The 24,539-nt window shown below is 40.7% G+C and overlaps 2 protein-coding genes and 1 non-coding gene across 7 annotated transcripts in view; 2 read left to right on the top strand and 1 right to left on the bottom strand.

Moving 5' to 3' along the window:
- The window catches only part of METTL5 (methyltransferase 5, N6-adenosine), a 19,485-nt gene extending 8,564 nt beyond the window's left edge, over positions 1–10,921 (top strand). Inside the window, exons 5-7 of one of the 3 annotated variants that reach the window (XM_053597874.1) lie at positions 8,243–8,294; positions 10,365–10,414; positions 10,800–10,921. In XM_053597874.1, the coding sequence (XP_053453849.1) occupies positions 8,243–8,294; positions 10,365–10,414; positions 10,800–10,838 (141 nt within the window). In that variant the 3' untranslated portion in view covers positions 10,839–10,921. Of the gene's footprint in view, positions 1–8,242; positions 8,295–10,346; positions 10,415–10,799 lie in introns of all 3 variants that reach the window. The other 2 variants (XM_053597873.1, XM_053597875.1) reach the window with 2 other exon arrangements.
- LOC128591061 (small nucleolar RNA SNORA2/SNORA34 family) lies at positions 5,445–5,579 on the top strand. The gene has a single exon (XR_008381497.1). It is a non-coding gene; the product is annotated as a small nucleolar RNA SNORA2/SNORA34 family (small nucleolar RNA).
- On the bottom strand, positions 10,617–24,539 carry SSB (small RNA binding exonuclease protection factor La). Of its 3 annotated transcripts, none has more exons than XM_053597867.1 (12): positions 24,415–24,539; positions 22,313–22,387; positions 18,301–18,404; positions 18,042–18,216; positions 16,463–16,570; positions 16,272–16,372; positions 13,893–13,964; positions 13,297–13,339; positions 12,456–12,596; positions 11,925–12,111; positions 11,506–11,637; positions 10,617–10,991 (listed from the first exon to the last, which is right to left on the bottom strand). In XM_053597867.1, exons 2-12 carry the CDS (start codon positions 22,376–22,378, stop codon positions 10,903–10,905), a joined length of 1,218 nt encoding a protein of 405 aa, XP_053453842.1. In that variant the 5' UTR covers positions 22,379–22,387; positions 24,415–24,539; the 3' UTR covers positions 10,617–10,902. The 3 variants fall into 3 exon arrangements, with proteins under 3 accessions (XP_053453842.1, XP_053453843.1, XP_053453844.1); XM_053597868.1 differs by having other exon boundaries at positions 24,387–24,501; XM_053597869.1 differs by lacking the exon at positions 24,415–24,539 and having other exon boundaries at positions 22,313–22,393.

The raw sequence follows: 24,539 nt of genomic DNA, 5'->3' as shown, positions 1-24,539 counted from the left end.
TCTGTCTCAAAAAACAAAGAAAGAGAAAGAAAAATACAAGGACACCTTTCCCAGATAAGCAATCAGGCCTGCTATGAACTCTTTTCTACACAATGTGGCAAAGTATGAATTCCATGCTGTGCAAATAACAGTTCATGCAGTAAAAATACGCCACGGGAAAAAGGTACAGTTAAGCAGCAAAATCTAGTTATTTGAATGAATTCCTGTAACCACATTACAAAAACTCCATCTTTGCTGTTTAGTATTGCCATGCTCCACCACTAGGAGACTGCATTATCAGCATTGCCTTGGCCAAATTAATAATGGTTGATTTTTTTGTTTGTTTGTTTTTGTGGGTTTTTTTGGAAACAGAGTGAGACTGTCAAACAGGTTAGAGTGCCATGGCCTCAGCTTAGCTTAGAGCAACCTCAGATTCCTGGGCTCAAGCAATCCTTTTGGCTCAGCCTCCAAAGTAGCTGTGATTATAGACAGTTGCCATTGTGCCTGGCTAATTTTTCTATTTTTCTATAGAGACAGGGTCTCTTGCTCAGATTAGTCTCAAACTCCTGACCTCAAGCCATCTTCCCACCTCAGCTTCCCAGAATGCTAGGATTACAGGCATGTGCACTGTACCTGGCCTAATGGTTGAATTTTAAGCAACTATTTCATTAATATAAGTGCATTTTTCACGTAATACAGAAGTATTTCCATTAACACAGTAAATAAATAATTTTTTTTTATTTTTTTGTAGAGACAGAGTCTCACTGTACCGCCCTTGGTAGAGTGCCGTGGCGTCACACGGCTCACAGCAACCTCTAAGTCTTGGGCTTACGCGATTCTCTTGCCTCAGCTTCCCGAGCAGTTGGGACTACAGGCGCCCGCCACAACGCCCGGCTATTTTTTGGTTGCAGTTTGGCCGGGGCTGGGTTTGAACCCGCCACCCTCGGTATATGGGGCCGGCGCCCTACTCACTGAGCCACAGGCGCCGCCCTAATTTTTTATTTTTTGTAGAGACAAAGTCTCACTTTACGGCCCTCTGTAGAGTGCCGTGGCCTCACACAGCTCACAGCAACCTCCAACTCCTGGGCTTAAGCGATTCTCTTGCCTCAGCCTCCCGAGTAGCTGGGACTACAGGCGCCCGCCACAATGCCCGGCTATATTTTGGTTGCAGTTTGGCGGGGGCTGGGTTTGAACCCGCCACCCTCGGTATATGGGGCCGGCGCCTTACCGACTGAGCCACAGGCGCCGCCCCGTAAATAAATAATTTAAGAAATTAATCTGGGCGGCGCCTGTGGCTCAGTGAGTAGGGCGCCCGCCCCATATGCTGAGGGTGGCGGGTTCAAACCCAGCCCCAGCCAAACTGCAACAAAAAAATAGCCGCCGGGCCTTGTGGCGGGCGCCTGTAGTCCCAGCTGCTCGGGAGGCTGAGGCAAGAGAATTGCGTAGGCCCGAGAGTTGGAGGTTGCTGTGAGCCGTGTGACGCCACGGCACTCTACCTGAGGGCAGTACAATGAGACTCTGTCTCTACCAAAAAAAAAAAAAAAAAAAAGAAATTAATCTGGTACATACTCTGTTTACTGGGAAAGAGGTAAGAGTAATGAATTTCCTTCTAATATTAAGACACTATTTTATGCTGTAGATTTATGTGCCATGGGTGGCGCCTGTGGCTCAAAGGGGTAGGGTGCTGACCCCATATGCCGGAAGTGGTGGGTTCAAATTCAGCCCCAGCCAAAAAAAAAAACTGCAAAAAAAAAAAAAAGATTTATCTGCCATAAGCTTTTGATTTTGCTTGTTTTAAATATTGTATATAAGTAACATTATTACTGAACCTTACCCCAGACTCCTCTTTTTTTTTTTTTTTTTTTTGCTGTTTTTGGCCAGGGCTGGGTATGAACCAGCCACCTCTGGCATATGGGGCCGGTGCCCTACCCCTTTGAGCCACAGGCGCCACCCTCCTCTGTCTTTTAAAAGTGCTTGACCTCGGGCGGTGCCTGTGGCTCAGTTGGTAAGGTGCTGGCCCCATATACCCCGAGGGTGGCGGGTTCAAACCCGGCCCCGGCTGAACTGCAACCAAAAAATAGCCGGGCGTTGTGGTGGGCGCCTGTAGTCCCAGCTACTCGGGAGGCTGAGGCAATAGAATCGCTTAAGCCCAGGAGTTGGAGGTTGCTGTGAGCTGTGTGAGGCCACGGCACTCTACCCAGGGCCATGAAGTGAGACTCTGTCTCTACCAAAAAAAAAAAAAAAAAGTGCTTGACCTCTATCTGCAGTATAGGTATATTTGATGTAACTTTTTGGTAGAAATATTTAGGTCAGGAGTTGGGTGGGGAGACTTTTCATGTTGGAAGGCTACATTACTTGAGCCATAATCAAATGAACCTGCATTTAAGAAACTTCACTTAGGTATACTAAAAAACATACATTATTGGCTTGGAGCCTGTGGCTCAAGTGGCTAAGCTGGTGGGTTCGAATCCAGCCTGGGCCTGCCAAACAACAATGATGGCTGCAACCAAAAAATAGCCAGGCGTTGTGGCAGGTGCCTGTAGTCCCAGCTACTTGGGAGGCGGAGGCAGGGGAATCACTTGACCCCAGGATTTGGAGGTTGCTGTGAGCTGTGATTCAACAGTACTCTAGCAAGGGCAACAGCTTGAGGCTCTGTCTCAAAAAAAAAAAAAAGTACATTACTTTGTAAAATCTATTGTACATTTTACATTTAATAATCTCAAAAAGTGAACATAGTTTGTTAATTTTTAAGTTAATTAACATTTTAATGATTTTGTTATGTTTGATTTTTGTTGGAAAGCATTTGAATATTTGGTTGCAGCATGGAGGTCTGCAATTTCAGTTGTCAATTTATTTTTGAGGCAGAGTTCCCTCTGTCACCCTAGGTGGAATGCCATGGAGTCATCATAGCAACCTCAAACTCTTGGTTGGGCTCATGACATTATCCTGCCTCAGCCTCACAAGTAGCTTAGACTAAAGGTGCCTGCCACTGTGCCTAGGTAGGTTTTCTATTTTTAGTAGAGACGGGGTCTCACTTTAGTTCAGGCAGGTCTCAAACTCCTGAACTGAAGCCATCCTCTGTCTCGGCCTTCCAGAGTGCTAGGATTATAGACATGAGCCTCACTTGAGCCTCTGGATGGGTATCAGTCATTTGGTTTAAGAGTGTCTTGATTTGGGTTAGGTAGGAGAATGTAGATTGACAGCAATAAATGGTTGAAAAGCAAGAAAACGTTTTGGGGGCATGTTTCCATATTTCAGTTAGATCTTAGCATCAGATCATGACTTTACAATGTCCTCTGCTGAGAACTCCATTAGGGGCATGTTTCCATATTTCAGTTAGATCTTAGCATCAGATCATGACTTTACAATGTCCTCTGCTGAGAACTCCATTAGTTCGATTTGTAGTTCTTCAAGTGCCTTGGTGATATCAACTGTGTGAGGCTGAAATGCTAATTTGAGTATAGTGTTAGGATTCTTTTTATTTTTTTATTTTTTGAGACAAGGTGAGACACTTCGTCACCCTTAGTAGAGTGCTATGGCATCACAGCTGCAGCAACCTCAAAACTCTTGAGCTCCAGTGATCCTCTTGCCTCAATTTTTCATTTTTAGTAGAGATGGGGTCTCACTCTTGTCAGGCTGGGCTCCAACTCTTGAGCTCAAGCGATCCACTAACCTCAGCCTCCCAGAGTGCTAGAATAATAGGTGTGTGCCACCATGCCTGACTTTTGATATTAGGATTTTTTTTTTTTTTTGAGATAGTCTCACTATGTTGCCCTTAGTAGAGTGCCATGGATGGCATCACCGCTCACAGCAACCTCAAACTCTTGGGCTGAAGCAATTCTCTTGCCTCAGCCTCCCAAGTGGCTGGGACTACTGGTGCCCGTCACAACGCCTGGCTATTTTTTGGTTGTAGTTGTCATTGTTTAGCAGGCCCGGGCTGGACTCAAACCTGCCAGCCTTGGTGTATGTGGCCGGGCTGTACTCACTGAGCTACAGGCGCCTAGCCTGATGTTAGGATTCTTAAAGTCAATTACTATGTATTTTCATTATATACTCTAATTAATAGGTCTATAACAGGTACATCTTCAAATGATTTGCACATATCATCTTGCTCATCAATGACCCTTGCTAAGTGGGGAAAAGGTTTATCTGAAATTTCCTTTCGAAGAAGAATTTTGGAAAAAGGTAGCTTTCTTTTTAAATGTTTGGATTTTTTGCAACATATCATATACAGACTTCATTTTGCCTTATAAAGAAATATTCATTTTTGACATGCTATTACAGAAAAAAAAATGCATTCCTATATAAATCTTTTATTAATTCACATTGCTTGATTCTTTTCTTCATAAAATTTAACTATTCTCACAGACAATTGAATTTTTTTTTTTGCAGTTTTTGGCCAGGGCTGGGTTTGAACCCACCATCTCTGGCATATGGGGCCAGCACCCTACTCCTTTGAGCCACAGGTGCCGCCTGACAATTGAATTTTTTTTAATGTTGATATTGCAGTATCACAAAGCAATCAAGTCATCTTTAGCAGAAACAAGATAATATTGCAATTCCCAATCTTCAAAAAAACTATTTTCTAACTTCGGCATTCTCTTGGTCTTGACGTGATGGGCTACTAAGCAGACAGAATTAAAAAATACTGTTGAGGCTCGGCGCCTATAGCTTAGCAGCTAAGGCGCCTATAGCTTAGCAGCTAAGGTGCCAGCCACGTACACTGGAGCTAGAGGATTCGAATCCAGCCTGGGCCTGCCAAACGACAACTACAACCAAAAAATAGCCGGGCATTCTGGTGGGCGCTTGTAGTCCCAGCTACTTGGGAGGCTGAGGCAAGAGAATCACTTAAGCCCAAGAGTTTGAGGTTGCTGTGAGCTGTGACGCCATGGCACTCTACCCAGGGCGACAGCTTGAGACTCTGTCTCAAAAAAAAAAAAAATACTGTTGAACTGTGTAACTATTCACAATTAGCACTTCAAACAGAAACATGATGTGCTGTTGTTAAAAGCTGATAACAACAGACTGGTATGCTCAACCCACTAATCAGCCTTGAGTGGTAGCAGGGCCAGTCTGGTGGGGGAACTAAATTGTGAGCATAGCAGCCATCAGTTCAGCCCTATGGCTTACTAATGTTCTAATTGTGCAGGTTAATCTGGGAGTATTATTTCATTGACATTTATTTTATTCTCTGTTGTTTTAAATACATTCATTTTAAAAGATAAGATAAAAATATATTAATAAAAGGATTTATTCTGTAAAATTTAGATTCAGTCAGAAGGCCACACTTAAATAGAAGGGCACATATGTGGGCGGTGCCTGTGGCTGAGTAGGGCGCTGGCCCATATGCGGAGGGTGGCTGGTTCAAACCCAGCCCTGGCCAAACTGCAACAAAAACAAAAAAAAAAGAAGGGCACATATGGCCTTAAGGCCGCAGGCTCCCCACCCCTGATTTAGGTAAAAGAATATCCCAGCAAAGGCCAGCAGTTTGCTGAAGCTGTTGGTTTCAAGCAGGAGCCTAAAGAATTATCTTTCTATGGTCTGTTGGCCATTTCAGAACTTTGGAAATGTAATGGTCAATTCATTAGAAAGAAACAGTGTGAGTCATTGGTGATAGATGTAGGCTAGTGTGATTTGTAGTCTTAATACTGTCGGGTTCCAAAATACCCATAAAATATTACTATATTTATCTCACAAGGATATTTAAGTTATTTGTTAGAATTATAATGCTGTTAAATCTTAATTACCTCCCCAAAATGACTGTGGATTTTTACCCAAAATAAAAAGATAATTCTACAGTATGAAAAAAAAAAAAAAAAAAGAATATCCCAGCAGATAGGCTAACAAGCTGTGTGACCGGAAGTTGTTGCCATTATCTTACCTCAGCAGGCATTTTTAGGATTTTGTTCTTGGCTCATAGTAGACAGTAGCAGAGTAGCTAAGCCTGGCACTGTATTCTTTCAGTGTTTATTCCAAACTGACCCTGTTCTTTCTTTTATGTCTCGGTTGGAACCAACCATATCCCACTGCATAATATCTAAAACCTCTTTCAGTAACATTAGGGGGCAGGTAACAAAGAAAGGTCGTAATTCTGTTTTTCACAAATTTATCACAGATCCTAAGATCCCATTATAATATTGTTTGCATTAATATCTGTATCCTTATACCAAAATACTAGACCTTGAAGTAGAGGAAAAACGTGCGGAACTAGGATTATTTATTAAATTCAAGAAGAAACTATAAGTACAAATATATTGTATTATGACATTGAAATATTTGAACCCAAAATATTGGGAAAAGTTAAGTTCAATCATATTGTTGCCAATTGTATGTATTAAGACTCCAACATAGGCTTGGCGCCTGTAGCTCAAGCAGCTAAGGCGCCAGCCATATACACCAGAGCTGGCGGGTTTGAATCCTGCCCAGGCCTACCAAACAACCAAAAAAAAATAACTGGACATTGTGGCAGGTGCCTGTAGTCCAAGCTACTTGGGAGGCTGGGGCAAGAGAATCACTTAAGCCCAGGAGTTGGAGGTTGCTGTGAGCTATGATGCTATGGCACTCTACCCAGGGCAACAGCTTGAGACTCTGTCTCAAAAAAAAAAAAAAAGACTCCCAACATAGACAAAATGCTTCTAATACCAAATACCGTTATCTCTTACTATAGCATGTTTAGAAGTTGCATAGTTTAGAGCGATTATGGTCACTTTCTTTTTCCATTTCCATAGATGTTGGATTGTTGTGTATTTGTAAATTTTAAAGCCATTTTAATAACAAATTACTAACCAAAAACTTATACTTTGGGAAGTGGTTCAAGAATGTTAGGCTTATTGTTAGCATAGTTCAGAACATTTTTCATAGTCTACAGCACTCTGATAAGATGAGGAAACTGAGGCAGCGAGCATGAGTAATTTACTCTGTTACATAGCTTGTAAGTAGATCTACAGGTGAAATGTGGGCAGTCTAGATCAAGATACCACGCTCTTACTGTATGGTCATTGAATTGCCTGTGGATATAGATCTTTTTGCTAAATGATTTCCAGAAGGATAGCTAACTGTATGTATTAATGAAATAATGCTGCAGGAAACTGATTACTGATGGATTTCTGCCGTAGTCATGTATCCCTTAACAACAGAGCTACATCCTGAGAAATGTGTTATTAGGCAATTTCGTTGCCATGTGAACTGCTACCTACTCTATTATAGTATAACTGTTGCTCCTAGGATACAAACCTGTACATGCTACTGTACTAAATACCATAGGTAATTGTAACATAGTGGTATTTATCTAACAAATATAAGTTTTCTATTTTTAGTAGAGATGGGGTTTTACTCTTCCTCTCCTCAGGCTAGTCTTAAACTTCTGAACTCAAGAGATCCTCCTGCCTTGGTCTCCCAGAGTGCTAGAATTTTACAGGTGCGAGCCACTGCTCCTTTTAGCATCAAGACAGGATGTCACTAGGCCAAAGGTATTTTTCAGCTCTCTTATAAATGCAGTCTGCTGTTGAGTAAAACATCATTACGGTGGTGGTACATGATAGTAACTTTTTGTTACTTGATCTAATTATGTAATTTGGTTCAGGTTGTTAAATACTATAGATTAAAAAACAGGTGTTTTTTTTTTTTAGACAGTGTCTCACTTTGTTGCCCTTGGTAGAGTGCCATGGCATCATAGCTCACAGCAACCTATAATCTTGGGCTCAAGCAATCCTATTGCCTTAACCTCCTGAGTAGCTGGGACTACAGGCGCCTGCCACAATGCCCTGCTATTTTTAGAGGCAGGGTCTGGCTCTGGCTCAGGATGGTCTTGAACCTGTGAGCTCAGGCAGTCCACCCGCCTCCCAGAGTGCTGGAGTTACAGGCATGAGGGACTCGCCCAGCTCTAATGAAATTTTTTAAGTTTGAAAACTTGAGCCAGGCATGATGGCTCACGCCTAGCACGCTCTGCAATTCTAGCACTCTGGGAGGCCAAGGCAGGTGGATCACCTGAGCTTAGGAGTTCGAGACCAGCCTGAGCAAGAGTAAGACCTCATCACTAAAAAATAGCCAGGTATTATGGCGCCTGTAGTCCCAGCTACTCAGGAGGCTGAGGCAAGAGGATCACTTGAGCCCAAGAGTTTGAGATTGCTGTGAGCTATGATGCCACCACACTCTACTGAGGGACAAAGTGAGACTCTGTCTCAGAAAGAAAAAAACTTAATCTCAAGTATTAGTAAAAAGCAGTTTTTAAAAAATCAGCTCATAACCTATTATTTATATTCAGCATGTTCTAAAGAAAGCTGCGGAATGGAAAATCAAGATAAATATTATTGCAGGTAAGACAAGTCTCAACTTTAATTATCTAAAGGGGCCAACATGCATTAGCCCAACCAAATTTTCATACAAGGGCTAAGAAAATATACCATAGAACAGCGGTTCTCAACCTGTGGGTCGCAATCCACAGGAACTGTATTAAAGGGCCACGGCCTTAGGAAGGTTGAGAACCACTGCCATAGAATGTGTTTTTCAGAGTGGTAAAGTGTGACTTATAATGGATTGCAGAGGGTGAACAGTTATCAAAGTTTACCTGAATAGTCTCAATTTATGCATTTCATGGAAAATTTCTGTTGGCACTCAGTCACCCCAGAGTCAGCACACTACACAGCTTCATAATGACTAAAAATACGGGCTTATCGTTGTTAAGACCTTGGTTTGAAATCTATGGGAAATGCATCCAGATTATACCTGGATAGCCTTTCTATTTCAATTTTCTAATTGCCCCTATTCTTAAGTAACATTGACCTTTTACTTTTTGGTGGGAGATAGAATGTAACCGTCTACACTACCATGTTTGATGGCATTTTTGTTACTAAATTAGCTAATAGTCACAAACATCAAAGCAGAAAAAGCATATAGAGGCTTACCATACTCCAAATAATTTTGAAAAGCTTGAAATAAAAGTGCATTAAGGGGTACATGTTTTTTATACAATAAACTAACCATGGATTGGCACTATGTGGTTTTCTTTTTGTATTCAGTATTTTCATTTCTTAGTTTATTATTACAGTATACAATATGGAATACCTTGGAATAGTCCAAGTAGTATACCAAGCTAGATTCTTGTAACTCCAAATGTCCTCAGACTATCAGTATTGACATCCCTGAGCAAGCTTGTTAAAAGCATCTTACAGGGCGGCGCCTGTGGCTCAGTGAGTAGGGTGCCAGCCCCATATGCCGAGGGTGGCGGGTTCAAACCCAGCCCCGGCCAAATTGCAACAAAAAAATAGCCGGGCGTTGTGGTGGGCGCCTGTAGTCCCAGCTGCTCGGGAGGCTGAGGCAAGAGAATCGCGTAAGCCCAAGAGTTAGAGGTTGCTGTGAGCTGTGTGATGCCACGGCACTCTACCTGAGGGTGGTATGTGAGACTCTGTCTCTACAAAAAAAAAAAAATAGTTTTAAAAAAAAAAAAAAAGCATCTTACAAGGGTATATGTGAATCTTAGTAAATGTAGAATGTAAAGCTCTTAGCAAAATAACTAAGAAAATGCCAGGAAAGCTATGTTAACTAGTGTGATGAAAATGAGTCAAACGGTCTATGAACCAAGTGTATGGTGCCCCATGATCATACTAATGTACACAGCTATGATTTAATAAAAAAATAAATAAAATGCAGAATTTTAGACACCCCTCCCCACCTGCATTACAATCTGCAGTTTAAAAAGATCCCCAGGTTGGGCGGCGCCTGTGGCTCAAGGAGTAGGGCGCCGGTCCCATATGCCGGAGGTGGCGGGTTCAAACCCAGCCCCGGCCAAAAAAAAAAAAAAGATCCCCAGGTGATTTGATTGCACATCAAAATTTGAGCACTGTGACCTACAGGATTAGGATTTATGCTGCAAATCTGAAGAACAGGTAGAGTCCTTGCTATCCCTCTAAAATAGATCAGTAGTAAGAGATCAGAGAATATACATTATTCTTTAGAAGAATATGAAAAACTTTTTCATTTTAGAGCGTATGAAGAAAATAGCTACTTACTACCATTACTAAACCTGGAGAAGAAAATTTTGAAATAAGCCTAGTTATTACGAGACTTGAGCTAGCTACAGATTAGGAAATTAAAAATAGAAAGGTACTATCATTTTCGTAATTTTTTTTTTGTCCACTTGTTCTATCCTTCTAAACCCTTTACTACCCTCATTTTTGTTACAAATGGCCAAAATAGCAGAAATGCCATACTCAGTTTGCAATGGCCAATCTTGGAGATATAAACAAGTCAGTACTTGGGTAAATTAAAGTGATAGGTCTAAATGTTCAGTTTACCAGCATTTATACTTCAGTTCTGTTGTTGTTTTTAGTCAAGCGTAGTAAATATTTGGAAACAATTTTTATCTTTAGGTGGCTTTTGTTTTACAGAGCTTCGATATGACCTGCCAGCATCATACAACTTTCATAAAAAGAAATCAGTAAGTCTACTGATTTTGGCTTGTCTGTATTCAGTACTGAAAAGTTTGTAACAAATAATCATTTCTAATGTTATATCAAGTTACCTGGGTAAATACAGAAAGCCAGCCTAAGAGATAGGATGAGTTAACTGGGAAGAGCCATCATTAACCTAGTTTTAAATTCTTTCTCAAATGCTTTGGGCATAAAAAAGAAAATCTAAGGTTTTGCTCTTTTTATATAGGATATATTTATTTGCTTGTGGTAGTACATCCTCATATTACAAAGGCAATTAATGTAATGGAAGAATCTTCCTTTTGAGTCATCTGAAATAACACAAACTATACATTCCAAAAAAAAAAAAAATCTTCATTTGGATAACAACAAAAAACTTTTCTTTTCTTACAGGTGGACATTGAAGTGGACCTAATTCGATTTTCATTTTAAAATCTTCCAAAAGCAAAGGCATTTTAAAACCTAATTAAAACAAATTAAAAAATTGTGTATTAAACTACTGGTCTCCAGCACCATTTTCTGTTTTCTGTTGTTTTGCTGGGAGTTCTTCCTTGTCTGTTTCTTCTCTTGCTCTTTTCACGGGTCCTATATAATGATAAAATTTTTGTTAGATTCATGTAAGCACTGCATCTAACTGTTAATTCTTTTTTGAGAAGATTAGCAACATCTTCCTTGAACCCATGAGAAAAGGCTTTTTAAACCATCTCATCTTCTAATCTTCTAAACCAGCGGTTCTCAACTTATGGGTCGCGACCCACAGGAATTGTATTAAAGGGCCACGGCATTTGGAAAGTTGAGAACCACTGTTAAATATCTTGTCTCCCACCCATAAAACAGCACAACTGAGATAAAACTGCAATAAACCAAGATTAGCACTTCTACATAAGTTAAAAATCTACATCCCTGTTCTCCCTGACAATTTCTCATGAAAATACAAATTTTTTTTTTTTTTTTTTTGTGGTTTTTGGTCGGGGCTAGGTTTGAACCCTCCACCTCCGGCATATGGGACCAGCGCCCTACTCCTTGAGCCACAGGCGCCGCCCGAAAATACAAATTTCTCTTCAAACTATCAAAAGACTTAAAAAAAGAAAAAACTTACCAGTTGCACCATTTTCATCATGTTCATCATCACTATCAAATTTAGTTTTCTTGCCCTGAAACTGCACTTTTCCTTTAGCAGACCCAGGCTGGGTAGCTTTATTACCCTTATTTTTTCCCTTAAATCTGCGACCTGTAGAAAACATATGTGAGACTTAGTAAAGAAACTCTCTCTTGCCAATGTTTTTAACACTGATTTAAATTTTTACTCAAGCCCTCAATAATTTTACTCATTATTTTTACTCTGAGTTTTCTTCAAGCCTTCAATAACCAACTCTTAAAGAAAAATCAGAATAGGCTTGGTGCCTATAGCCCAGCAGTTAGGACACTGGCCACATACACTGGGGCTGGCAGGTTCAAACCCAGTCCAGGCCTGCTAAACAATGACAACTACAACAAAGAAAAATCAGAATAAATGACCTTTTGACTTCCATTTATTTAGAGATTCTTGTTGGTCTTCTATGATTTTTTTCAATGCTGCTTTTTCCACTTCTCCTTCTAATACTTCCCATGTCACTTCTTTGTTCCTTAATTGTAGGTTGCCATTATTTGCATCTTTGGCTTTATCCAATGCTTCCATGGCTTTTTCCTTAAACAGAATTATCCCCTATGCCAAAGGAAAAAAATGAAAACCATACCCTTAGTTTTTAGTCCCACAATTACTTTCTTTGTTCCAAGTAACTTTTCCTATTCTGCAAATCTTCCATGCCATTACCAGTCTGAATGAATTTTACTAAACATTAGAAAAGGAATGCTACAAAAGTAAACAGTTAACACCAATTATTCATAGTATAATCTAGAAAATATCAGACATATCCAGCGACAGGAATAACAAAGTAAATAACCAAGAACAAAATACTTTTAATAAACAAAAAACTGTTTTCTAATTTTATCTTCCAAACGATAAGTTTCTACAGATTTTTTAAATTACTATAAAACATGTTTCCAAACCTCTTTTGCGCCTCTGACAAAGTATATCCATTTTATTTCACCGTGACTTGAGAAAAGGACGTGCAAATCTTCTCTACAAGTCTGATCATCTAAATCACCTGAAAATTTCAGCAAGCACCCAATCTTTTCTTCTAGAGATTTCTACAAAAATATATAAAACAATCAAAAACTTTCTTAAAAGCAACCATCAATCAAAAATGGCTCACACCACTCTATACCTATACAAGGAGAAACCTAGAAACCAAAATACTATTTAAAATAGTTTAATAGTGTACTTTTCATTTACAATGGCTTATGATTTTTTTATATATTTACTTCTTATTTTATTTTAGAGACTCTGTCACCCTGGTAGAGTGCCGGGGCATCATTATAGCTCATGAAAACCTCAAAACTCTTAGGCTCAATTGATCTTCTTGCCTCAACCTCCCAAGTAGCTGGGACTACAGGCTCCCTCTACAAAACCGGGCTAATTTTTCTTTTTTTTTTTTAAATAGAGATGGCATTTTGCTCTTGCTCACTCAGGCTAGTCTCAAAACTCCTGATCTCAAGGGATCCTCTACACTTCAACCTCCCAAAGTGCTAGGATTACAGGCATGAACCACTATGCTTGGCCTGGCTTCTGATTTTAATTTACTTAAGTTCTTCTACAAGTGATACAGACAGTTATAAACTGCATAAATCTGATTAAACTATCTCTGGATAATTTGGGGCAATATTATATGTTCCATCAGTGCAATGATAAGTCTAGATCTGCTTACTTATTTTCTTTAGAAAGTCCACAGACTTTTAAGTAATTCTTTAACTTTGAATTATAGCTGTATGACCTACCACAAATACTTACTAATTCAGCAGCATCCTCTAACTTTTGTTTATCTTCTGGCTCTCTACAAATAAAAGTGTTACAATTATAACACGTTTCCATTTGGTATATTAGAAAATTAAATCCTAATAAAGTTAACCTTGATCATGATCACTAAATTATTATTTTTTTTTTCTTTTTGTGTGTGTTTTTTTTTTTTTTTTGGCCAGGGCTGGGTTTGAACCCACCACCTCTGGCATATGGGACTGGCGCCCTATCCCTTTGAGCCACAGGCGCCGCCCATGATCACTAAATTATTAAATAATCAAAGCCAGTCCTTAGGTTTTCTGATTATCCAATGCTAAACACAATGGGGCCTCTAAATTATTAAGGCAGCTTAGCCTCTCAATGTTTCGCTAGCAAAAAAGGCATATTGCTACGCATTTCAGAGCACACCATCAACTTTTCCAGAACTCTACTCTTGTCAGAGGATTAAAGAATTCAAATTATGGGCGGCACCTGTAGCTCAATGGAGTAGGGCGCCAGCCCCATATGCCAGAGGTGGTGGGTTCATACCCAGCCTGGGTAAAAAAAAAAAAATAATTCAAATTATGTCATGATTTGTTCAGCATACTTACTGTTTAGCTCTTAACTTAGCTTCTGCTTTATTTTGTTTTCTTTCTTCATTTTTTTTTGCAAAGTAATCATCCCTAAAAAACACAATACAGAGGCAAAGTTCCTGAGAACAAAGACTGAAAACTACTTAGAATGACTTAAGACATGGCTTAATTAGCCAGGCGTTGTGGTGGGCGCCTATAGTCCTTGGTACTTGGGAGGCTGTGGCAAGAGAATTGCTTAAGCCCAAGAATTTGAGTTTACTGTGAGCTATGAGGCCATAGCACTCTACCGAGGGCAACATAGTAAAACTCTCAAAAAAAAAAAGGACATGGCGTAAGCAAGGAGTATTACATTTTCTATCATCATAATCACCTAAAAATTCAAAATATGCAAAAGAAGTTACTTTCATATTTAAATAACAGGGTTTTTTTTGTTTGTTTTTGTGAGATAGTCTCACTCTGTTGCCTTCGGTAGAGTGCTATGGTGTCATAACTCATGGCAACCTCAAACTCTTGGGCTTGAGTAGCTGGGACAATAGGTGCCCACCACAATGCCCAGCTAGTTTTTCTATTTTCAGCAGAGAGAGGGTCTCGTTCTTGCTTGGGCTGGTCTCAAACTCCTCAACTCAGGTAATCTTTCTGCCTCAGCTCCCAGAGTGCTAGGATTACAGGAGTGAACCACCATGCCCGAGCTGTTTTGACAGTTTTCTACAGGTTAATTTCATAAAAAGAAAATTCTAAAATCCAAACCCAAGAATAACAGCAATTATAGAAATCATGTTAAAACACTGAGCACGGGCAGCGCCTGTGGCTCAAGGAGTAGGGCGCCGGTCCCATATGCCAGAGGTGGCAGGTTCAAACCCAGCCCTGGCCAAAAAACAAAAAAAAAAAAAAAAAATTAAAACACTGAGCACTCTGGTAGGCCAAGGTGGTTGGACTGCTTGAACTCAAGAGTTCAAGACCAGCCTAAGCAAGACTGAGGCCCCATCTCTAAAAAAAGTAGCTAGGAATTATAGCAGGTACCTGTAGTCCCAGGTACCTGGGAGGCTGAGGTTAAAGGATCATCTGAGCCCAAGAGTTTGAGGTTGCTGTGAGCTATGACGTCACAGCACTCTGCCCAGGACAACAAAGTGAGACTCTGTCTCAAAAAAAAAAAAAAAAATATATATATATATATATATGTGTATGTATACATAAAATTATAAAAAAATAAATAATTGAAGGGGCAGCTCCTGTGGCTCAAAGGAGTGGGGCACTGGCCCCATATGCCGGAGGTGGTGGGTTCGAACCCAGCCCCGGCCAAACCTGCAAAAAAAAAGAAAAAAAAAATTGAGGATTTAACACCCATAAGTATGATTCATCACGAATCTGTAAGGCAGTAAGTTTGTTTGTTTTTTGATTTTTTTTTTTTTGTAGAGACAGAGTCTCGCTTTACCGCCTTCAGTGGAGTGCCATGATGTCACAGGACTCACAGCAACCTCTAGCTCTTGGGCTTCAGTGATTCTCCTGCCTCAGCCTCCCGAGCAGCTGGGACTACAGGTGCCCACCACAACACCCGGCTATTTTTTGGTTGCAGTTCAGCAGGGCTGGGTTTGAACCCACCACCCTCGGTATATGGGGCCAGCGCCCTACTCACTGAGCCACAGGCACCACCGGCAGTAAGTTTTAATACATACCACTTAGTAGACTGTATGATGCAAAAACAGGAAACTATGTTCCTACACCTAACTTTTATCACAAAAATGTTCTGGCTCCTCCTTTTTTATTTTTATTTTTTTTGTAGAGTCAAGAGTCTTACTTCATCACCCTCAGTAGAGTGCTGTGGCGTCACACGGCTCATAGCAACCTCAAACTCCTGGGCTTAGGTGATTTCTCTTGCCTCAGCCTTCTGAGTAGGTGGGACTACAGGTGCCCACCACAACGCCTGGCTATTTTTTTGTTGCAATTTGGCCGGGCCCTACTCACTAAGCCACAGGCGCTGCCCTGGCTCATTTTTAGACACACACAAGAATGTAATCCAAATCTTAAAAAATCTTTTGTACTGCATAAAAATGTAGGCATAGACTGTGAAAAACAAGAACAGATGAAAACTACACAGTGATTTACTGTCTAATCACTCAGAAAACCCAAATTTTTTTAGTATCTAGTCTGACTCCAAGTTTTAGATGGAAAATAAGCACCAAAACATAGCCTCTTTTATAACTGCAGTGAAAAGGTACTAACGAATACTTTCTTTCAGTTTCAAAAGATTAGATGGTTCCCACTGAACAAATTTCAAGCATTTCTCATAGGATACCAAAAATATTGGCCTTATAGGAGATGCTATTTCATGTTCCTTACCCCCTGTATGTCAATTCCATATAACTAAGTGGCCAGAAGAAACATTAACAAAAGACTTACTTGAAAAGTATTAGCAAGTCTGTGTCTTTGTACTTTTGGTCAGGGGTCTCTACAAACTTCTTAGCAGATTCAATGCTATCAAACACAGCAAATATTGATCCCTATTAAAAGGCAAGAAAAGATTTTTTTTTTAAAGTCATGTCCTATGTATTTTAGAACTAGAAAAAGTCGGTCTCATTATACCATTATACCTTAAATGCTTTGTGCAATGTTCTTCTCATCTGAATATTTAGTACTTGACCTTTATCTTCTAACCATTCTTTTATGTCATCAAGGGTTGCATCAGTTGGGAAGCCTTTCTGTAAAAAGTGAGAAGGTACAAATAATGACTTTTCAGGTAAACAGCCAGAGAATATGATTCATTCTGTCTTCAAACAAAGCAGATATATAACTATCTCTATTTCTCTCTCAAATGCTTAACAATCTTGTTTAAAAGCCATTATTTTCCAGTGCAATAAAAGTGACTCAACTGGTATGTGTTTCAAAACAATTCACATGAAGCAGTAAAAAAATGAGATTATGTATGAGTTGTATTAATAACTGATAAAGTTGGGTGAACCATCACCCATTATATGATCTACTTATGTCTGAAAATTTCCAATAAAAGTGCTATTTAAAAATCAGTATGCTGGGTGGTGCCTGTGGCTCAGTGGGTAGGGCACTGGCCCTATATACCGAGGGTGGCAGGTTCAAACCCAGCCCCAGCCAGCTGAACAGCAGTGGCAACTCCAACAAAAAATAGCCGGGCATTGGGGCAGCACCTGTGGCTCAAAGAGTAGGGTGCCGGCCCCATATGCCGGAGGTGGCAGGTTCAAACCCAGCCCTGGCCAAAAAAAAAACTGCAGAAAAAAAAAATAGCTAGGCATTGTGGCAGGTGCCTGTAGTCTCAGCTACTCAGGAGGCTGAGGCAAGAGAATTGCTTAAGCACAAGAGTTGGAGGTGGCTGTGAGCTGTGAAGCCACAGCACTCTACCGAGGGTGACAAAGAAAGAATTTGTCTCAAAAAAAATCAGTATGCTAAAATGAACTGACACCAAATTTAGCAGCTGTGGACAAATAAGGACAGTTAATATGCACTGAGTGTTTCAGGGGTCCTCAAACTACGGCCTGCGGGCCACATGCGGCAATGTGATTGTATTTGTTCCTGTTTTGTTTTTTTACTTCAAAATAAGATATGTGCAGTGTGCATAGGAATTTGTTCATAAGTTTTTTTTTTTAAGCTATAGTCCGGCCCTCCAATGGTCTGAGGGACAGTAAACTGGCCCCGTTTAAAAAGTTTGAGGACCCCTGGAATATGCCAAAGATTTTATTGAATGGTGTATGGGTTTCTGCACTTAATTTCCACAACAGTTCAATAAGGTAGAAAATATAATCCACAGCCAGGCACGGTAGCTCATGGCTCATAATAGGGATTACAACTCTGGAGGCTGAACTGGGTGGATTGCCTGAGCTCAGTTCAAGAGCAGCTTGAGCAAGAGTAAGACCCCATCTCTAAAAATAGCCACACACCGTGGTGCACACCTGTCCCAAATCCCAGTTACTTGGGAGGCTGAAGCAAGAGAATTGCTGGAACCCAAGAATTTGAGGCTGCTGTGAGCTAAGACACCACCGCACTCTACTGAGGGTGACAAAGTGAGACTGTCTCAAAAAAAAAAAAAAAAGAAAATATCTATATTTATGAAGGCAAAACTATGATTTCTGAGCCGTTATTCTTACTCATTCTACTTTCTAAATAAATATAAGATATTAAATGCATTAAAGGCCCACTTACAATATAAACAGATCTGTTTTTTACATTATTTTTATATTCATCAGTCACTTCAGGGAGGGGTTTGGTTGGAGACCTTCTGATTTTAGTTTTATCTTCACTGATTTCCATGAGTTCTGCCTTGGATTTGCTCAGTGCTTCCACAATTACATTAAAGTCTGTTGTGAGACGGTTTAACCTAAAGAGTTGATATAAAAATACCACAAGATTTAGTAGAAGCTCTCATTGTTAAAAGGAAATCTGATTTTAATAAGGTTTTTACCTGTTGAATTTTATCATGATCTCCAAAGGTACCCAGCCTTCATCCAATTTGATCTGTTCCTTTAAAAATTTGTCCCGTGGCAAATTGAAATCTCCAAAATAATACTGTGAGATTAGAATTCAGAGTAATGTAAAATGTTGACTCCAATCCTGAAATTTTTTATTACTTTTACACAATCAAGTTCTATTCTTTAAAAATGCATGTTATAACTGACAAGAAGCAATAAACAATTTTCCTAATTATGCTATAATAAAATGTTTATAATACAATTAACAAAAAGATAAAACTAACATGTTGATTTCTAAAACAGTGTAACAAATGTGCCAATAGACTAGAGAGCCTTGAAACAAAAATATATTTGAAGATGCATTATAAGTCTCTTGTTTTTAATCAGTGTGAAAAGAATAAATTGTTAGGCCAGGCACAGTGGCTCACACCTGTAATCCTAGCACTCTGGGAGGCTGAGATGGGTGGACTGCTGGAGGTCAAGAGTTCGAGACCAGCTTGAGCAAGAGCAAGACCACATCTCTTAAAAAGTAACAGGGCATTGTGGCAGGGGCGTGTAGTCCCAGCTACTCTCGAGGCTGAGACAAGACGATAACTTGAGCCCAGGAGTTTAAGGTTGCTGTGAGCTGTGGCACTCTACTGAAGTCAACATAGTAAGAGCCTATTAAAAAAAATAATAAAGGATTATTAAAAATTCAAAAATTAGGGCGGTGCCTGTGGCTCAGTGAGGGTGCCGGCCCCATATACCGAGAGTGGTGGGTTCAAACCCAGCCCCGGCCAAACTGCAACAAAAAAATAGCCGGGCGTTGTGGCGGGTGCCTATAGTCCCAGCTGCTCGGGAGGCTGAGGCAAGAGAATCGCATAAGCCCAAGAGCTGGAAGTTGCTGTGAGCTGTGTGATGCCACAGTACTCTACCGAGGGCAGTAAAGTGAGACTCTGTCTCTACAAAAAAAAAAAAAAAAATTAGCTGGTGGCCCAGTGCAATAGCTCACACAAGTAATCCTTGCGTCTGGGAGGCTGAGTCGGAAGTACTACTTGAGCTCAGGAGTTCGAGGCCAGCCTTTCCAAGAGCATGACCCCCATCTCTACTAAAAATAGAAAAGAAAAAAAAAAAAGATCAAGGCATTGTGGCAGGGGCCTATAGTTCCACCTACTTGGGTGGCTAAGGCAGGAAGAGTGCCTGAACCCAGAGTTTGAGGTTGCTGTGGGCTAGGCTGATGTGATGGCACTTTAGCCTGGGGGAACAGAGTGTCTCAAAAATAATAAATTTTTTAAACTAGAAAAAATAAATATTAAGGGCGGCACCTGTGGCTCAAGGAGTAGGGCGCCTGTCCCATATGCCAGAGGTAGCAGGTTCAAACCCAGCCCCGGCCAAAAACCACAAAAAAAAAAAAAAAAAAAAAGAAGAAAAAGAAAAAATAAATATTAAGTGGTATGGCTTATGTCTATGGTCCCAGCTATTTGGGAGGCTGAGGCAGGAGGATGCCTTGAGCCCAGGAGTTCAAGAGTATAGTGAGCTATGATCATGTCACTGCACTCCAGCCTAGCTGACAGAGCAAGACTCTAAAAAGAAAAATAAAAGAAGAATGCTTACATAGGAGGAAAATGAAGAAAGAAGAATGCTTACATAGGAGGAAATGAAAAAAAAAGGAAACACCCTAATAGAAAAACAAGTAAAGGACATTTAAGTCCAATTTCATTATTTAATCAAAGAATTACAATTTAAAGCAATGAGTTAACATTTTTTCACCTAACTAGCTAACATTACCCTCCCCACAGAAGAATACATATTTTGGGGGTGGCGCCCATGGCACCATGGGTAGGGCACTGGCCACTTGCAGCAGGGCTGGCAGGTTCAAACCTGGCCTGGACCAGCTAGGACAACGATGATAACTGCAACAACAACAAAAAAAAATGGCCCAGGCGTTGTGGTGGGCTCCTGAAGTCCCAGCTGCTTGAGAGGCTGAGGAAGGAGAATCACTTGAGCCCAAGAGTTTGAGGTTGCTGTGAGCTGTGACGCCATGGCTCTCTCTACCCAGGGCGACAGCTTGAGACTCTGTCTCAAAAAACAAAACAAAAACAAAAAACATTTTTGGCCTAAACACAGAGAAATGGTCAGGCAAGTAAATATGTAAATTGGCAGTTAAGTGTCACAATTTTTTTGAAGTGTGCATAATCCTTTAGCCAGGGGCAGGTCTCTCAAGGAATTTTGTCTAGAAGTACTCAATAAACATGTAAGATCTGTATGTAAGAATATTCATCACAGAACTAATACAGCTAACAAAATAAATTACCTGAGGGGTACCCAACCTGCAGCCCTGGGCCACATGCTGATTATGTGAGGACTTTTTTTTTTGCTTATCTATGGTGTTGGAAATCATGCAAAGTATACATGGACTTTTTTTTTTTTTTGCCAATCAGCTTTAGTTAATATTTGTATATTTACTCTGTGGCCCAAGACAACTGTTATTCTTCCAATGTGCAACAGAGGGGAAAAAAAAGGTTTGACACCTCTGATCTACACATTAAATAGGGGAATGGATAAATTATCGATGACATAAAACTTTACTCTCCAAAATGCATCTCATGTTTGGTGGGGGAAAGGGAAGGAAATAAAAATTGTTAAATGTGCCACTATGGTGGGGGCTATTTATAAATGGGACGGCTACTATATGAATGAAGGCAGGAATATAAAGAACATCGTTGTGCCTAATGCTCAATTTTGCTGTGAACCTAAAACTGCTTTACATTAGGCTTGGCGCCCGTAGCACAATGGTTACGGCACCAGCCACATACACCAAGGTGGCAGGTTCGAACCAGACCCAGGCCAGCTAACCAACAACAACACCACAACAAAAAATAGCCAGGCATTGTGGCGGATGCCTGTAGTCCTAGCTACTTGGGAGGCTGAGGCTAGAGACTCGCCTAAGCCCAGGAGTTGGAGGTTGCTATAAGCTGTGATGCCACAGCACTCTACCAAGGGCAACATAGTGAGATTCTGTCTCAAAGAAAAAAAAATTACATTAATGTGAGCATGAAGCAAAATGTGAAAGGTTTTTAATCATGATAATCTCAGGAGGATAGGGTTTAAGAGGTGGCAGGTTTGGGGAGGGACATTAATAACCTTTTCTATAAACATCTTAGTATTATTCTAAGCATTAAACATAAAATAATTCATAACTTTCTCCACAATCAGAAAAAAATTAACACTGAAAAAAGGTAACACAGGAAAGTTTATATGGCAGATGGACACTGCTATTTGAAAAAAATATTTCTGGGGGCGGTGCCTGTGGCTTAAGGAGAGGGCGCAGGTACCATGTGCCAGAGGTGGCGGGTTCAAACCCAGCCCCGGCCAAAAAAAAAAAAAGAAAAAAATATTTCTGAGTTGCCAAAAAAGAACCTCACACCAAACAATTTGAGCTGAAGGGTTCCTCAATAAGAACATAAATTTGGAGATAATTTCCCAAACAGCCATTATCAATACTGTAAATCTGTAACACAAACATAATACCTAAATTTAAATTTGAAAAAATGCTAAGATGACTTTGAAAACAGGTTAACAGCTGGCAACTGGGCAGAAAAAACTACTACTAAAAATATAGTATTATTTAACAGGGAAACAAGAATTATTTTACCAAGAATTCTGATGTTATTTTATGTACCAGGCACTCTTTTAAGTGTTTTATGCTTTATTAACTAACTTAATTCTCAAAACCACCTTGTGAGGATACTATTATCAATCTCATTTTATATAGAGAAGGAAACTAAAATAAAAGAGTAAGTAACACTGCTAACTAGCAGTGTTCAAATGTTTATAGCTCTTGAATTTCAGACTATCTAGCTCCACTAACACAAAACAGTTCATTTAATTTTAAGAATCAAAGACAAGCCAAAATTCTAATAGGTCCATATACTGAAATTACATTTTTCTTTCTGTCTTTGTTTTGAGGCCCTAAATTTCCTTTCAAGGAATTTGTTTTTACAGCTTATAGCAGAAAAATCATACCTCAATTTGATGACAGATTTTGGCCTCCAGAGCAGCCATTTTTTCATTATCACCATTTTCAGCCATCCTGGCTATCTGTAAATTTTCCCAAATTAGCAGAAAGAGGTTAAGGGTTTTTTTTTTTTTTTTTTTTAACATAAAACTCAAGACCAGAAAAAGAATGTATAAAAATTATTAATATTTCATTGTTTTCTTAAGTTAAGAATTTCTAATTTCAAGTGTTTGCTTTCTCAGTTCTCAACTATTTCAATAAAACAACACTTTGAAATAAGTGATGAACAACTGAAATACTATCAATAATCCCCCCATCCAGTAAATCACCATCACATCTTCTTTTTTTTTTGTAGAGACAGAGTTTCACTTTATTGCCCTCGGTAGAGTGCTGTGGTGTCACAGAGCTCACAGCAACCTCCAACTCCTGGGCTTAGGCGATTCTCCTGCCTCAGCCTCCCAAGTAGCTGGGACTACAGGCGCCCGCCACAACACCCGGCTATCCATCCCATCTTCTATAACAAAGTAACTGGTTATCTTCATTTAGCTGGTCAAGCAAATCTGGGGGAAAAACTCCACTCCATCTTAACATTTCTAGCTCTAAACGGATCACTGTCAGTATTACTTAATCATGGCTCCCTGTGCTATTTGCTTGGTATGGGTCCATTGCTTTTAAAATTAGTCACAAAAAAAAAAAACTCGTCAGCAAATGTTTAAGATAAAAAGTGGCGGTGTGGGCGGCGCCTGTGGCTCAAAGGGGTAGAGTGCTGGTCCCCTATGCCGAAGGTGGCGGGTTCAAACCCAGCCCCAGCCAAAAAAAAAAAAAACTGCGCAAAAAAAAAAATAAAATAAATAAATAAATAAATAAAAGTTAGTGGCGGTGGTTAGACACTGTATTATGAAAACAAAAATTTGACAACATGGAACCACTAAAACAACATTAAACCAGGGGCTATGCCTACTAACACGCTAGTGTGTTGGATAGCTTCACATCCCTGACATTAACACTGCAGGGAAAAAAAGAAGGCTGTGATGTTCCCATCACTTGCCTCCAGTGTGCAACTGACCCACCCAGTCATTCCTACTCTACAAAAGTTCTATGAATAAACTCATCAAGTATATCTGTCATGGGCGGCGCCTGTGGCTCAAGGAGTAGGGTGCCGGCCCCATATACTGGGGGTAGCAGGTTCAAGCCTGGCCCCAGCCAAAACTGCAAAAAAACAAAACAAAGAATATCTGTCATTAGTTGACTATAGTGACAAATTATTTATTGTAGGTACACTTCTCGAAGGTATTGCTGTAACTGCTATTCAGTCACCTGGGTACACACGGCAACCTGCGCAGTGGGATCTGCTCCGCCTGGTGTACATCCCACCCAGAATTTATTCAATCTTTGAATTGCTTTGTCCATCTATCACGATCTACACTCCTAAATTACTACCTTGATCCAGGGCCCCTTATAAAACAAACGATGAGATTAAAAAACTGTGTAATCGTTGCAAGACTTCTTTTCCCTGCCCAATTGTGGAAGTTCCATCAAATACTTATCCAGAATGTAAAACTAGAAGTGAAATATTCCCATTTCACAAAGAAGCTTGACATAAATGTACGAGGGCCCTAAAACCCAACCGAGTGACGACTGAGTACACCCGAGGTGCCAAGTCCTGTGGCCTCCGCGATTCCCACAGGGGGCAAGTCTGGTGCCGGTGCCGATATTCCCAGGAAAACGAGACACACGGGCAGAAACCTCTGCCTTCAGCTACCGCAGAAAGCGGTAGAGGTAAGAAACCGCAAGGATGAAAAGTTGCGGGGTACCCTCCACCCAAGACCTCGCCGCAGACCCGCCCTGAAGCAGCCACAGGCTCACCTGGGCCCCAGCCCCGCGCGGGGAACCCCAGGTTCCCACACTCCCGGCAGGTGCAGCCCCGCGGCGATGCGCGCCCCCTCCCCTCCCAGCTGCCGCGGCCCACTCAGCTTGCGGCCCGAACGTGAGGCCGGCGGGCAGCAGCCGCACGCCGCGTGGGGCAGCCGGGCACGGGAAGGCGCCGGAGCGCACCACGCAGAGCGCGCCCTTTGTACCTACTTCTCATTAGCCACCGAGAGCTGTTCACCTTTAAGGTCCTGTTCCCACAGGGCCACAACAAAGGTCCACCACCAGCGACGCCCGGAATTTCCAGCGCCGCCGGCCGGCCTCAAGCTCCCAAAAAAGATGGGCGCCGTCCCGGCAGACCTTGCG

Source organism: Nycticebus coucang, chromosome 7, assembly GCF_027406575.1.
Source record: "Nycticebus coucang isolate mNycCou1 chromosome 7, mNycCou1.pri, whole genome shotgun sequence".
In the NCBI taxonomy this organism is placed as follows: Eukaryota; Metazoa; Chordata; class Mammalia; order Primates; family Lorisidae; genus Nycticebus; species Nycticebus coucang.
The sequence above is the reverse complement of the archived record's forward strand: the minus strand, read 5'-3'. Positions and strand labels throughout refer to the sequence as shown.

Bases quoted from the DNA above. Each gene is read 5' to 3' on its own strand.
- SSB (XM_053597867.1), bottom strand. From the start codon at position 22,378: ATGGCTGAAAATGGTGATAATGAAAAAATGGCTGCTCTGGAGGCCAAA. The intron at 12,112-12,455 runs GTTTGGAAACAT...CCTTTGGCATAG, and splicing joins TTGTCAGAGGCGCAAAAGAG to GGGATAATTCTGTTTAAGGA. The intron at 10,992-11,505 runs GTAAGTTTTTTC...ATCATTATATAG, and splicing joins TGATGAAAATGGTGCAACTG to GACCCGTGAAAAGAGCAAGA.